The following is a 15,498-nucleotide window of genomic DNA, read 5'->3' as shown; positions in this document are numbered from 1 at the left end:
CTCTATTCTTCTCTTCTTCCTCTCTTCTTGTTAGCTCCCACTCTGTCTGTTCTTCTTTATCACACTGTTCATACATATCCATGGCTTAACAATTCGACCCCAACCCCATTCATCTCAAATCATTATTGATTAGTTGCTGTTTGTATTATTGAAGAAGAAGAAACACACTAAACCATCATCACTTACCCAAACACCAGAAAAGATTCAAACTTTCTCAATATTTGCCCAAATAAATCAAATAGGAAGAAGACCCGGCCAGATCAATTACCAAACACTCGAAGAAGAAAGAAAGCTTGGGTCCCTAATTCACCAAAGCTCACCCATTAAACCTTAAGAAAGAAACACACTAAACCCTCCTCAATTTTCCGGCGACACCTAATTCACCAAAACTCAAGGACTTGGACTTCGTCGGTAAAGGCCAGAGGTTTGTTCAAGGTGAGAGATTTCACCTTTGGCTTGATGTGTAGGGGAGTAGAGGCTCCTTGTCCATCTGGGCCGGTCGGAAAATCGATTTTGGTGTACTGGGTGTCGTTGGAAATTCGTAAGATTGAAACTTTGTGGCTTTTCTTTTGGAGGAATCGGATTGCAAAGAAAAATAAGAAGAACAAAGAAAAGGCATGGTTTGAACTTGATGAAGGAGACAGAGGAGCAGTACTACTACTTGGTAGTGAAATGAGTAAGGATTAAAAAATTAAAATAAAAGTGTAGTGGGGAAAAATTGATACAAGCCGTTCGATGTCCTTATTACACGTGTCACTATGTAGTTAAAAGCTTAGGTAGGTTAGGTTGATAAGGAGATTAGGAGAGGATCCTCTCCCTTTTTTCATTTCCCCCCCCCCTCGGTTCTCTCTCTCTCGCGCGCTCCCCCAAACCCAGCTCGTCCGACCCGACCTGAATTTTTCTCCCTCCTCCGGCGTCTTCCGGCCACGGTCTCGGCGCCCCCGAGGTTGCCTCGCCTCACCCAGCCGTTGCCCCCAAGCCGAGATCGAAGCAACCCCTGGCGGAGCAAATCAGACCCAATCTGATCATCGTCCTTCGTCGCGTCTCTCTCTGTCCACACAACACGCTGACGTCAGCCACGATAGGTACCTGCCGAGCTGGCAGCCGGCGAGCCTGGTCAGGAAATATGTCAAGGCTTTGCCTTTTTTCTTGGCCTCGGTCAAGGAAAGCCAAACCTTGGCTGGGCAAGATTGGGCCGGTGGAGGGATGATTTTCCCCTTGCCCGGTCAACACATCATCAATCCTTGCTGGTGCCCGGTCAAAACTACACCGGTGAACTTGCTCTAAATGGTCACGAAGGACGCGAATCTAGCTTGTTGTTGCAGGTGTTCTGAGCTTCTGATGTATGCGCGCTTAATTATTTCACATGAAATCTGGCAAAGTTATCATACTGGTCAAGAGACTCAAGACTAGAAGAACCCTTGAGCTAAAGGCAAGAAGAAAGTTTCACCAATTTAAATGAAAGTTAAGTAAATTAGGTAAACTAGTTGGCAGCGACCATATCTAAAACAAGGAATGAAATTTTATTTATTTATTTTCATTTTTGTGCGAATAACTTGCAATTTACGATTATCAACATTCGATATTAGTGGGAAGTATGTTGAGATTTGGATTATAATCACAACAGACGTACTAAAACAATATATAAAAAAGATGGGGTATCTATTATCGATACCTGTCTAAAACCCAAAGATATGATTAATATTTTAGTCCTTACCCCTTCCTCATAATTAAGTTGAGTCAATATTCCAATTACTAGTGTGTGTTGGTCTTTCCCACTCAATGAAACAAGTAAAATTGCAATTAATAGGTGTATATGATTCTCTCGACTCATTCTAAAGGTGGATTTGGAAGGTCGACTTTCACTACACTCATTCCAATGTGAATCTTTGACTTCTATAGGATAAATGTTTCTGTTTTTTTGAAAGAGAGGATAAATGCTTCTTAGATAGGTAAAGTACAGATTTGCTCATCTACGGAATATTTTTAAGGGATTGTGAGAAACAAATGCATCTCAAATATTAAATTATAAAACTGAAATCATAACAACTTAAAACTGTGCATATGTTTTCAGTCGAATTCACTTGTCTCTCACAATCTCTTAGACAAGCAGGCCTCAGATAAAGTATACTAGCATGAGCCCACGTTTCATGCCACTTTTTTTTAAATTTTTTTTATTTTTTTATTTTTTTATGGAGCTTCTAATCATACCTCCAAAATTGGTATTTAGACATCCCCACTTAATAGACCTCAAACTTACTTTTACAAATAACCTATATGCTATCTACACCTCCCTAATTTTCCCATAATACCCATCATCCAATAATATCAATAAAATATTTTTTTTTAGAGTATTCTATTCATATACCCCCAAAATCGGTAGTTAGACCTCCATCAATTTTTAAACATTTCACAATACTATTTTACTCTTGATACAACTAAGCTAATAAAAAATAAAAAAAACTTTCAATTGATAGCTCTCTCTCTCTCTCTCTCACGCTCCCTCCCCCCCCCCCCCCCCCCTTTTATTGTTGTATTTTCACTATTTTGTAGGCATATGCATCTTTAGAGGCCAAGAGCAGTTCATTTCTTCAACATCCTAAGATTCCCTCGTTTCATATATTTGCTCGATGGGAACAGTATGCTTCAATGGATGAGTATAATTTTAAGAGAAAGTGGTCTGTTGGTGTTTTGGTTAGACTATTAGAGAATATTGCATATTCGAAATTGACTTGAGGAACTGCAAAGTAAGGAACTGGTCTGTTGATTTCTTCGCTGCTTGGTAAGGATGAAGACCATAACAAAAACAAAAGGGAAAAAATGGCATGAGGATGACCATTTGTTGATTTCATACCTCTAAAAGGGAAAATACTTTATTTAATTTTTTTTTCTTTCTCTTTTGTGTCTTTATTGGTAATTTAACATGAGTTGACAAAGTCAACTATCACTTGAAAAAAGAAAGAGGTCAAAATGTCAATTTTGGAGGTATGAATAGAAGTTTCCTTTTTATTATTAGTTTGGTTTCCAAATTGACTTTAGTATCCTTATTGATTATTTTTGTTTTAAAATATTTTAATATTTGAGGGGTAATTTGGTAAAAAAAAAATCTATTATGGAGAGCGAACTCTCATATTTTAATAACAGTATAGATAACAATTTTATACGTGCAACTACAATAATTTATTTACAATGCGGGGGTCAATTGGTAGTTAGTGACTAATTACTTTACCCTATTATTACTAATATATGGCTATACATTTCTGGAAGGTATCCATCATGTATGTGCACCATGAGGAAATAATGATGTTGATTATTAATTGTTGCACTTGACAATATTGCATTATTGCGTTCCACTAGTATATGATATGATCACTCTAATGCTGGCCAGTACTTTTAATCGTGTGAAAGTACTGCATGAACTTTTGGAAGACAAATCTGATATGATTTTCCTTTCCAAAAAAATCTGATTTTCCTTTCCAAAAAAATCTGATATGATTTTGATAGATATAGAATTAGAATATCTCAAGCAAGACGATCAATGACTTAATTATTCTCACTGTGATATAATATATAGCTTATTTTTGTTATACTTGAAAAATATAAGTAGCGAACAAATAATATTTATGTCTAAAAAAAATTATTAGTAGAAGTGTAGAACTAAGCCTTATTGTAGTGTGTATTACTAAAGAAAAGAAATGGAAAAAAATTCTCCGAGGGTAGCTGCCCTCATTTAATCTCAATTAGGTCCGCCACTAAATAAAATATATCTTAGTCAAAATTATTATTTTTTTTTTTTTTTTAAAAGAACCAACAAAAACAGTCCTTTAAAGCCAAAAAGCAACAAACCAGAAATCAATGACAGAGGCCAATGCATCTGCAAATGTGACTTCAATTACTGAAGTCCATAGCAACCAAGTTGCTTTATCAACTCCATGTCTCTCCAAGTCAAGGCACTGATGATACATAATTAATTGGGCAAATTACTGGTCACACCCTCATTTTTTTGGGATTCGACAGTTCAGTCCTTCGTATCGTAATTTTAACAAGTAATTCCTCAGACATTCAAATTTCACACAATTTGGTCTAAAATGACCATTTTACCCTCACTTCCTTTTTCTTTTTCTTTTTTTTGCTTCTCTGTCTCTCCTCTCTCTCTCTCGGCAACTCTCCTGAGTCTCATTTGTCGTCCCTCTCTCTTCTCCTCGCTGCCGGATGTCATGGAGGCTACGGGGCACATACCTGAAACCAAACGATGAAAACAAGAACGAAACAACTAGCCTGAAATTTCTAGCAAAATTCCAAATGTGTACACAAATCTATAGTTGACAAACATTGAATAATGTAAACACAAAGCACAATGTTTGTCAACTATAGATTTCCGGCTGGGAGAAGCCCTTGTGGTGGCGACGAGGGGTTGAGGATGCGGTGGAGTGGTTGTTGTTGTTGTGGTGGTGGTGATTGGATTCGGCGGTGATGTTAGAGAGAGACAGAGTGAGAGAGAAGCAGAAAAAAAAAAAAAAACAAAAAAACAAAAAAAAAATGAGAGAAGAATTAAAAAAAAAAAAAAAAAGGAAGTGAGGGGTAAAATGGTCATTTTGGACCAAATTGTGTGAAATTTGAATGTCGGAAGAGTTACTTGTTAAAATTACGATACGAGGGACTGAACTGTCGAATCTCAAAAAGATAAGGGTGTGACCAGTAATTTACCCTAATTAATTAAATAGCCTAACAAACAGTAGCCATAGACCCCATTAACCAGCTCAAATGAATGAGGCAATAAGAGAAGAATAAGTTAAGATAAGGTACACCACCTGCACCAAAGTAGCTCCACAAACGGAGCCAAAACTAGAGCAGCAGCTTTCAAATTAAGAGATTGGTTTCATCATAAATTCATAATAGAGGATATATTACTGAAAATGTGTTTGTGTACGTTGCTGATTTGATAATATTAGAAGAATATCATGATCATTCTATGGGAAAAGCATTGTGGCTTTTGGAAATTTCATTTGTTCCAATCGTCGGTTGAACTTTGACCACTATCGTCACCAAACGCATTTCATCTAAATAATTGGTTATTCAAGTTAGCATCTTTAACTGTGAGCACTAGTAGCTAGGTACCTACAGACATGAATATTACAACACAATGTGCAGCATTTCATTTCAGTAGCTAAAGTTGTGATCCTGTCAGTAAAATGGGGGTCCTATTCGAGAAAATTTTCAATTCAAAAGGAAAGTTTCAATATATATCCATGTGATTCTGATCTGCAGAACGATAATGTAGAAATAAATTGACTAAAATATTCACAGGTGATAATTGGAGCATATTCGTTATGATGCTATTACATGTGTGTATATTTTTCATGACATAGACTACAGAAAAGTGGGTCATGTGTGCTTTAAAATCGTGGGCATATGCTAAAAGTGCAGATATAAATTTGACCGTAAAATATTGATAGAACAAAGATTAAGCCATTAAAATTAGGTGCATATCTATATATGCTACTTATGTCAAACCCTAGGACAGTTTTTTTTTTTTTTTTTTGCCAAAAAAACTTACTGGTCTGTTCTCGTATCGATATTAAGACTTCATAATCTGATGATTATCGAAATTAAACTGTTGTCTAACATAAAATGTTATTATATCCTTAACTCTGATCTCCCGAGCTACTTGAGGAATGGGCCCCACGCGCTCTCCCACTAGGGTTTCCTCTCGTTTACCTCTGTTTCTCGACCTGCCTGGCCTTGTTCCGGTGTGGGCCGAGCGGGGAGTTTTTCCAGTGAACAAGACTCCTGGATTGGATATCAATTTGGCCAAAATTTGACCCAATTCGGATCTGTTTGGATTCGGTTGGGAGGAGTTGCTGCGCTTGGGTTGCTAGGATTGGATCTCTAGGTGAGGTGGTGCGGCTGTGGGTTCAGGGTAAGGTGGCGATTTGGGTTTTTCTGGATCCGGGTTTTGGTGGAGGACAAGATGGATTCCAGTATGGATCGACGGCAGCATCCTCGGGTCTGTTATCACCACCAGAGCATCGGCCTTGGGATTCTGTTTCTGGATTTGGGTCTTGGGCTTCTGATTTGGGCCATGTCTTTGCGCCAGCCTAATGGTTTTGTTTGGGCTAGGCTATTGCGTTTAGTTAGGCTTTTCTTTTCCTTACCTTGTTTGGTATTTTCACTAGGGCTGCTGGTTTGGTTGACTTGAGTTTTGGGTTTCGGCCTATAACTCGGACTGTAGCACCTACAGAGATTCCATAATAAGCTTGACAGTGTCAAGAATACATCCCCCAAAAACTATTTTCTACCAAAATTATAAATATAATAGCCAAATTACCTTAACTCTAAAAGACAAAAATCATTTCTCTACATCAGAAAAAAGCTAGGACTTCTTCAGGTTAGTATCCCCTCTTCTTCTTTTTTTTCTCTTCCCTCATCTTCTTCTTATTTTGTAACATAAAGGTCAATATATATGAACTCTTTCTGGCATTTTTGTATAAAATACAATTCTTCAATAAGGATCTTTTCCTTAGAAACATAAATTATATAATTTTTTTTTTTGGTTAATTAGGGCTGAATTTTAAATAGGTTGTCAATTAAATTTGAAAAAGGGAAAATGGATTATGGCAAATTTAATTGGTAGTGAGAATGTTTCTTAAGGTTTGAGAAAAACACAAAGCAATCTTATTAGAAATTCTTTTCCATATTCCCATCAAAATTTAGAGCTTCAGAGTTGAATTGATGATTTCAATTCCAGTTTCACAATTTTTTTATCACGCCTTCTTGGTTTTAGAGAGAGAAGCTAAAACTTCTCCCTACAAACCAAATTTAGAAGATCCCTCAGTCCTTCTCTCATTCTCTCTTGCCCAGATCTAGATCTAGCTGAATCTATATCGCTAGGCTCGAGAGTCATGGGCGGTCTTCCTTTGTCCTGACATTGTGTCCAAATACTTTAGTTTCTTTCATTCTCTCTTACATAGATCTAGATCTAGTTGAATCGTTGGGCTTGAGAGTCAGGGGCGACCTCCATTTGTCCTGACATTATGTCCTATTATGTTAGTTTCACTACAAGAAAAGTAGTCTACCACAACATCACAATAACAACATGCTCTAAATGTTCGTTGTTACTTACAGTATTCGACAACGAGCAAATAATGTGCGTTGTAGTAAATCATTTAATACCACACGCGTCATTTGCACGTTGTTAATTTGGTTATCAACAATCTACTTTGTGTGTTGTTATCTGCAAGTTGTCAATTAAGTTATCAACAAGCAGGTGTGCACGTTGTTGAAAATTTTTCAGAATGACAACATGTGGCGAACGCTGTCAAAACTTTGAGATAAAAAAAAAAAAATTGGTGAGGGGAGCTGTCCGTTTTATTCTAAATTTTAGGAGAAATTTGAAATTTGGTTGACCTACCTTTTACAAAGCCACTAAACGCCCTAGTCGAAGCCAAAACTCATTTCCCGCCACCAAAAGCTCTCGCCTCAGTCGACGGTGACCTTCATAATGTTCGACGGGCTCGGAGCCACCTAGTCGTTTCAGACTTCAAGCAGTCCTTCCCTCCCGCCATCAACTCGTCTCCAGGTACCAATCGCTCTTCATTCTCAGTTTTCAATTTCAAATTCTCTCAAAAGCTCAGATCTCTCTCTCTCTCTCTCTCTCTCACTCGCAGCGTCTCTCAGCTCAGCTCAGCTTCTCTGTCTTTGGTTCCCTTCTGAAGCTCAAGCTCAAGCTCTTTCTCAAGATCAGCTCCCTTCGATTCCTGCAATGCTTCTCCGATTCTGATTACAGGTACTTTTTTTTGACTTATTGTTCGTTCATGGTAGTGTTTGGTTCGAAAATTTTCGGAAATTCCACATAGCCATATACTCAATTGAATGGGAAATTGAGTATATGGCTTTGTGGAATTGAATGGGCAATTGAGTATATGGCTTTGTGGAATTGAATGGGCTTCTCTTATTGTATCTGCAATTGATTAAGAAAGTTTAGTTAGCTGCAATCTATGACTAGTTTTCTGCATTTTGAGAAAATAGGTAGAGTAGAATAGCACGGAATTTTGACATTTATAGTTCTGCAAATTGTTTAGTTTCAAAAATATATGAGGCAAATTGGAATAGGCTAAGTTTAGTGTGAGAATTTGCCTTTAGCTTCTCCTTTCGATTCAATTCATTGTTTAGTGAGGACTGCAATTTCTGCTTGTAGGGTCAAGAGGGGGAAGAACACGGTGGCTTTAACAAAGTAGCATTTTAATCTTTCATTGATTCTTAAAAGCCAGAAGAATTAAACATGAAGTTGAAACTGGACATGAATTTAGCTAACCGAAACCATAACTTGGACCTAGGCTGCAATTGCATTACCTGCACCACTTTGCTATAATGACTAAATCTGTTTTGGTTTCTCACCCGGCTCATGCTTCTTGGTATATCTTAATACAAAATTATGTATTAAACATGAGTGGGCGGAATAGTCTGGTATTCGATATGCCTTCATACCATCTTCAAGTTTTTTTTTTTCCTTTTTTTTTTTATGGGATATCATCTTCAAGTTGGAAATGTGAAACTACTGTGTTTTTGAGTTAAAATAAAAAAAAACGAGTTCTGGTATGCGATGAGTTGTTCAGTTGCAAGACTTACTGCATATGACTATAGGTATTACTTTACTTGTGGACCTGTGGTCATGTTGTGAACTACGAATTAAGATAGATCTGATATGCAGTTTCTGGCTTGTGCTTAACAAATCCATTGGGAATGAAGAAGCATAATCTAATGTGTCTTGAACTAAATTCAGGGACCTTCTCAACAGAACATAAACTTAGAGAAAATGATAAATGCACATGCAACTACTTCTCAGGTATGTAATCTCTGCTATAATTGGTAAGATTTATGAATTTTAGGTGAAACAAAATTCACCTATTGTCATGCTATAACAAGAGAGGAATTTCTGCTTTGAGGTTCCTGGACAACAATCATTAGTCATTACAGTCTAATTATCATTTTAGAGTAGGGCTATGCTTTGAAGAATAAAATAGAATTGCTCTTGGTAAGCAACTAGGTACTGTACGGTACATGTTCAGTTTTAAGTTTTATCCTCTTAATCTACTGATACAATAGCTATTACTTCCAGAAACTGTGTGAGCAATATTACAGTTAGATGTTTAAACCAATATTTCTCTCTCTTAATTTCTTATATTTGTAGTCACAACAATCAAGTAGACCAATCAATGCTCCAAGCAATGATCTTGAAAATAGAAGATGTGCACTTTTGAATTGGAACAATTATGAAGAAGATGAAGTGGTGGCTGAAGGGAAGATCTCTTCAACAAATCCAAGTACAAAAGTTCATTGTGTGCCTCTTGGACGAGATTGTTGGAAGGTTTGGGTTGACGTGGTGTTTGATGAGTATCAGACTATGGAAGTGTATAGAGCAACCATGGATGCCAAACAACTTGGTGAAGCTGTAGGAAGCACTCTTGCATGGCCCAAAAGCTCCATTAAAATGCTCCCTTAGTAGTTGAAGTAGCAGGTACATTTTGCTTTACTAGAGAATTTATGTAGGTGAGGGAGTACCATGCATGTTTTGTCAATGCTGATGAACAAAGAATCCAGTACTTTGTCATGCTTGTTTTGTAAAGAACATATGTATAAGAGAATGTGGCACTCCTAATGAAATGTAAATTTTTCATACATGGTTAGTGTGTACTAATATTGGCATGTGAATGAGTTTAAGTAATGGTGAATGTTTAGAGGTACAGGAAAGCATAACCCAGCAAATTGGGTGCAATAGTATGTACTGAAATTTTATAACAACGTATCCATTAATATGACAACGTACCGTGTATGCTGTCTAAAATTTATGACAACGTGCAGAGAATGTTGTTAAAACTTACAACATGCGCTTGAAACGTTATCGAAAATTTATGACAACGTGCATAGCTCATTGTTGAATAATTACAACAACATGCTTCGCCTCTTTTCGACAACGTTCAAAGCTCGATGTTAAGGACTCGGGGACTTTTAATGACTTTGGCATCTACAACATGCGGCAAACGTTGTCAAAAGTTATTGACAACGTGAATTGCATGTTGTTAAATATGTTTTTTCTTGTAGTGTTTCTTCCGACCACCTACCTTTCAATTTTCTTTTCCTCTACCATCCCCCTACTAGAGGTGTCAAACGGGTCACTTTAGATCACGGCATGACCCCGGCCCGTTTAATTAATAGTGGCAGGGCACGACCCATTTTTGAGGTCGGATTGGACCAAGGCAATACCCATGAGCCAATGTGGTACAATCCGTGCACAACTTACTGCGGGCTGACCCATTACAAGCATAAAACTTTATCTTATTTTAAAAGATATGAGAAACTTTCTATAATGAGATTTGAATACAAGACTTTTTTTTTTTTTTTCAAGTTCACATGCTATCATTAATGTTTTCAAAATAATAAAATAAAATTTTTATGTTCTTTTTATAACATAAGTTTTTTTCCTATATATTTAAAGATGTATTTGTTAAATAACATTTATATCACAATTACATAAGTATATGAAGAAAAAAAAAAAGGGGTCTTGACCCAATGCCCCATTTTTACACAAAACATTATCACTTACCCCACCAAGAGATTATATTTCACTGACACCGTTTAATGTCAAAATGTCACTTTTGACCTCAACTCAATTATAAAATTACAATTTGCCACTAGCATTCAATCTCTCTCTCTCGACTGAGACGGCCCCTATCACCAGAAAAACACCGCAAATCGTCACCGACCTGGCTTTGGTCGACTCCGCCTTCTTCTTCTTCTTTTTGACGTCAACGACGCCGTCGCTTGGGTGCTTGGCACTTTCTTCGACTGCCTCTATCATCATCGATCTCTCTCTCCTCCCTCCTTCGCGCCGTCTCTCTCTCTCTCTCTCTCTCTCTCTCTGCCATGGCGGCCCTGGAACCGGAGGACGAATCTGATCGCCCTGCTAGGAAGAAGGCAACCTCGATAAGGAAGAAGACCACCGAGGTCGGCGCCAGAGTCGGTGCGGTAGAGATGGCCATGCTGCACCAGACGGCCATGCTGCACCACAAGGCGAAGGCGGCGGCGACAGGGGGTCAAATGGAGGAGATGAAGCCGTGTAGGGCGGCTGCGGAGGAGAGCGAGTTCGTGGATCGGGTCAACTTGAAGAAGACGTCGGTGCTCTCTTCTTCTTCTTCTTCTTTCTCGTTCTCAACGCCGTCATCGCAGTTGAGACTCTTTCCCCGGCAATGTCCGTGGTCGTCAAGGATTTTCACAAGCACCAGCTCAAGATCACCATTTGGAATGGTATGTTGATTACACTCGCGTTAAATTTTGAATATCTCAGCTTGATTGATTTCCTGTTTTCTTGAAAATTCATGAAATTGAATTTCAGAGGAAGTGTTCTTGGAAAACGTCGAGCTTAGTGTCGAAGCCTTCGGTTATCTTAGCGAGGTCCCAGAACTCTGTTCCTCTTTGAAATTTTCATCACGATTCACCATGCATGAACACAGTTTGTTTTTTTTTGTTTGGTCTGCATATTGTCCCAAAGTTACACTAGCTAAGTCGTGTGTCAATTACTCAATTTGTTATTAAATGGTATTTCAAATACATTCTCGCTGTAGCCAATTTAACCAAGTGTTATATATTGGGAATGATTCAATGAATAGAAATGGTCTTTTGACACAGTCCTGTATATGCTTTAACAAAGAACATTTCATTGAGCCGGTCGAACTCGCTTTGTCTCCTGACTCTATTTATTTATTTTTTTTGGTAAAATGGAGGCAAAAGGCTCAGAGAGAAAGAAAAACGAAAAAAAGAATATTTTATTGGGGGGCAATGAAGGTCTATTAGGGATAAAATAAATGTCTATTGGGGGCGATAAATGCCTTGTCTCCTTAATCAAAATTTTATTTGTCTAATTTTAGGGAGATTAGTTCTCATTCTGGCGACCAAAAGTTCTATTGGGGGGCAATATAGGTTTACTGGGAGGGGCAATAAACCGCTCCGGCCCCATATGAGATCTCTAATAACCTCTTTGAGAACTTCCGGTGAGGTTTCATAAACCTCTATTGCCCCCCAATAAAGGTCTATTGGGAGGCAATAAACCTTTCCTGCGACCTATGAGATCTCCAACGACCTTTTTAGAGACCTTCGGCAAGGTTTTCAGAGAAGTCCGGTGAGTGGCGACTGGTGACCGGAATCTGGCTGCCTGTGACCGGAGTCCCACGAAGTCTCATATGGCCTCTCTCTCTCTCTCTCTCTATATGTAACAAAGGAGTGAGGGTAAAATAGTCTAAAAAATAAAATAAAAAAACGAAAAAAAAAACTTAATTAGGTATTAGGGAAGACCTTATTAGAGTCTTTATGGGTAATGAAGAATTAAAAAAACTTAATGAGGTAAAGTGAGTCTAGAATTAGGGTAAATGGACAAAAACCCAAAAAAATATTATACCAAAACTCAATTATGTAAAATGTTTAAAAGCAAAACATCTATGAGACTTTTTATTTTCTTTTATATAAGCATATAAACAACTGTCAGAACACTGAACTTAGAAAAATAGCTCTCAAGTTAGGAAAAGTATTTCTGAGTTTTGGAAAAGTAATTAGGTAATTTAAGCTTTCAATTTATATTAGATCACGTGAAGCACGTGTGGACGTTAGTGTGGCCGTGAAACATTCACACGTGGGTTAACTTATTCTCATATATTTATACTTCACAACTAATACCATACCAAATAACAATGATTAGAGAGGAACAAATACTTTAAACCCATTGGTAAAGTTATAATTTTTCAATACATCTCAACACATCTCTCGGTGCCGATTCAAAACCCTCAAGCTACTTATTGGCGACAAATTGGAAGTGGCCGACGGAGGAGCCACTCCATCGAGTGACGGCACGGCAAGTTTGCAATGGAAAATGGTTGGTTCTTCGTGGGGATCTATGTCTTCTGGTCAGGGTTGGACCGTATGTTATTTCCTTTGTTAATTGGTTGGGATTCCTTGTACGGATCAATTGTTTTATCACTTTATGCAATGGTATGCCACTAGGCTGGTTCTTTGTGGGCTTGTTGTAGTTCACTGGGCTTGATTTTTATGCAATTTCTCTTTCCTTGATAAAGAAAAGAAAAATTACAGTCGTTTTGTTTATTAATGAGTTCGTTTATCACAATGTCATATCGGCACAATCGGTGAAAACTGAAAAGTGTAGTAATGAGTGGTGATCGTAAGATATTTGCTGTTTTCATCAGCTGGACTTTTAGTATTCTGTTTTGGAAGTTATAAATTCCCGGTTCAGAAAGAAAACTATTACTCATAAATATTTTACAGTAAAATGATTGACTTCAGAGAGATTATTCAGAGCACCGCCGTGCACTTGCACCAACATAAATGAATGGTTAGATTGCATTAAATACAGTTTTTGTTTATTAAAAATAAAGTTGATAATAAATATCAAGGGTTGAGATTATTTTATAAGGGTTGGGTCACTTGCACCGTCGGTGCATAGAATAATTTCTATTGACTTCATATATATCTCTTGACATGCCGATATATGTATGCTTCGGAAAGCCTTAGAGATGCAAATACCGCTGAATTCCAATGCTGGGAGTAGTGGGAATGGCGACAAGGGGAAGTTAGTCCCTCAAACAAATGATACAGCAGGAGAAACAGGGGTGGACGAGCAAAACCAAAACCTGAACGAGGTCATTAAGTCTACCGAGAAAACATTAGCCCTCATTCACCAGCTCTACCTCACTGTCTCTTCATTCACTATCGGTTCTCAGCTCCCCCTCCTCAAGCGCCTATAATTCTACATTTCTACTCATGCTCAGTGCCTCAGTTTATTCAAGATCAATTCAATTTGTCTTTCCCAGTATATATGATTGTTTATCGGAGATTTTCTCACATTGGAATTGACCTCTCAGAAATGCTCTTGCCATGGAGCTGGACAATATGGCTATGTTGTCAAACAAATGCAATTTCCAGGTTCCTATGGAGGTTATTAAGTGAGTCTTCTTCTGTAATTTTACGTTTTTCTGCAACTAAAGATTTCTGTTTTATGGCCCATTTTAACCAGAAAAAATTTGCCGAGTTTGCATAGGTTGATCGACGATGGAAATAATCCTGATTTACTTACAAGGGATCTCATAAACAGCTGCATTGCCAAAAATCAGATCACTAGAGGCAAAACTGATACCTTCAAGGCAAGTTTCATTATACCTTTTAGTTTTGAACCCATTTAGTAATCATTTTTTTTATATTCCACTTCAGTTTGTCAAGTTACCTGATTCAACTTGCTGTAATGTTTTCTTCAGATTTTACGAGAGCATCAACTGGAAGAACTTGAACAGGCATTTCCTGATGAAGTTGAATCATATAGAGAAATACGTGTTGCTGCTTCTGCTGTAAGTTGCATTGCATTGATCGCTCAATCTGGACTTTGCACCCATCCTCGAAATGTTACACGAGTGTTTTAGTTGTTTTCTTTCTAGGCTTTAATACCGTTCCATCTGATACAGGTTACGAAGCTTGCAAAAGGACAAAGCACATTGCCAAATGGAGATGTGAAGCACGAAGTCAAAGCTGAGCCTTGAGTATCTGATATTCTGATTTATTTTGTATCAGATTCTTAGAATCCATTTATAAATTACAGTCTTTTTTTTTTTTTTAAATAATGAGATTCGGAACTTCATCAAGCTGGGAGGCTCATCTCGCCACCATATTCTTAGAATCTGTTTATAATATTGTACTCTTTAAGTCTTTAAGGCTTGCTGCATTTGATTGCTTTTGTTTTTGTTTTTTTTTTGGGCAAATTGCATTTGATTGCATAAAGAAGTAACAACCAACAACACGATGACATTGATCATATCTCACTTACCTACTGAGGAGAGTAAGAATGGTGCTGATTAAGGATAATGTTCTTTTGGGCTTCAACTGGGCCCAACTGGCTTGGGTTTTTCTTTGACATGCAAAAAAAATTGGTGTACTCTAAAACGGTGTTGTCGTACGCCTTGACCGCAACAATCAACTTTCATAAGGTAACCACCGACATTTAAGTTAGCTAATGATTGTTTCTTTGAAATCAAAAATTTGATCAGCCTGTAAGGGTTTGATTTATTTTAACTAGCTTTCTATATGTGTAATGCACGTCTTGTTATCGAAAAAATAAAGAACGTAGTTTTTTTTTTTTTGGGTTTTTGAACATTTACCTCATTTCTAGATATTTTTTTCCCACTGACCCCATTAAGTTTTTTTTTTTTTACCCAAAACACTCTATGGAATTCTTTCCTAATACCCCATTAAGGTTTTTTTTTTTTAATACCATTTTACCCTCACCCATTTGTTACTTAGAGAGAGAGAGAGGGAGAATGGAAGAGAGAAACCATAGGAGACTTCACCAGAGCTCGTCATCAGTCGCCGGATTCCGGTCACCGGTCACCGATCACTAGATTCCGGCCAACTTTCGCCGGATTCCGGTCACTGGCCGCAGCGTACCGG

At 37.7% G+C, this 15,498-nt stretch overlaps 2 protein-coding genes and 1 long non-coding RNA gene across 3 annotated transcripts; all 3 read left to right on the top strand.

Moving 5' to 3' along the window:
* Window positions 1–7,048: 7,048 nt before the first annotated feature.
* LOC133741889 (uncharacterized) lies at window positions 7,049–8,396 on the top strand. The gene is made up of 3 exons (XR_009862209.1): window positions 7,049–7,579; window positions 7,668–7,786; window positions 8,198–8,396. It is a non-coding gene; the product is annotated as an uncharacterized LOC133741889 (long non-coding RNA).
* Window positions 8,397–8,444: 48 nt separating this feature from the next.
* LOC133706557 (uncharacterized) lies at window positions 8,445–10,089 on the top strand. Its single transcript, XM_062132096.1, has 2 exons — window positions 8,445–8,845; window positions 9,191–10,089. The coding sequence occupies exons 1-2, from the start codon at window positions 8,816–8,818 to the stop codon at window positions 9,500–9,502; spliced, it is 342 nt and encodes a 113-aa protein (XP_061988080.1). The 5' UTR covers window positions 8,445–8,815; the 3' UTR covers window positions 9,503–10,089.
* A 566-nt stretch (window positions 10,090–10,655) lies between these two features.
* Window positions 10,656–11,637, top strand: LOC133707423 (uncharacterized). The gene is made up of 2 exons (XM_062132989.1): window positions 10,656–11,304; window positions 11,393–11,637. The coding sequence occupies exons 1-2, from the start codon at window positions 10,924–10,926 to the stop codon at window positions 11,474–11,476; spliced, it is 465 nt and encodes a 154-aa protein (XP_061988973.1). The 5' UTR covers window positions 10,656–10,923; the 3' UTR covers window positions 11,477–11,637.
* The last annotated feature ends 3,861 nt before the right edge of the window (window positions 11,638–15,498 follow it).

Source organism: Rosa rugosa, chromosome 4 (genome assembly GCF_958449725.1).
Source record: "Rosa rugosa chromosome 4, drRosRugo1.1, whole genome shotgun sequence".
NCBI lineage: Eukaryota > Viridiplantae > Streptophyta > Magnoliopsida > Rosales > Rosaceae > Rosa > Rosa rugosa.
The sequence above is the reverse complement of the archived record's forward strand: the minus strand, read 5'-3'. Positions and strand labels throughout refer to the sequence as shown.

What these genes read in the sequence shown, in the direction of transcription:
- LOC133706557 (XM_062132096.1), top strand. Translation starts at nt 8,816, where the DNA reads ATGATAAATGCACATGCAACTACTTCTCAG. An exon ending in CACATGCAACTACTTCTCAG is followed by an intron (nt 8,846 to 9,190) that starts GTATGTAATCTC and finishes TTATATTTGTAG; the next exon opens with TCACAACAATCAAGTAGACC.
- LOC133707423 (XM_062132989.1), top strand. Translation starts at nt 10,924, where the DNA reads ATGGCGGCCCTGGAACCGGAGGACGAATCTGATCGCCCTGCTAGGAAG. An exon ending in CAAGATCACCATTTGGAATG is followed by an intron (nt 11,305 to 11,392) that starts GTATGTTGATTA and finishes ATTGAATTTCAG; the next exon opens with AGGAAGTGTTCTTGGAAAAC.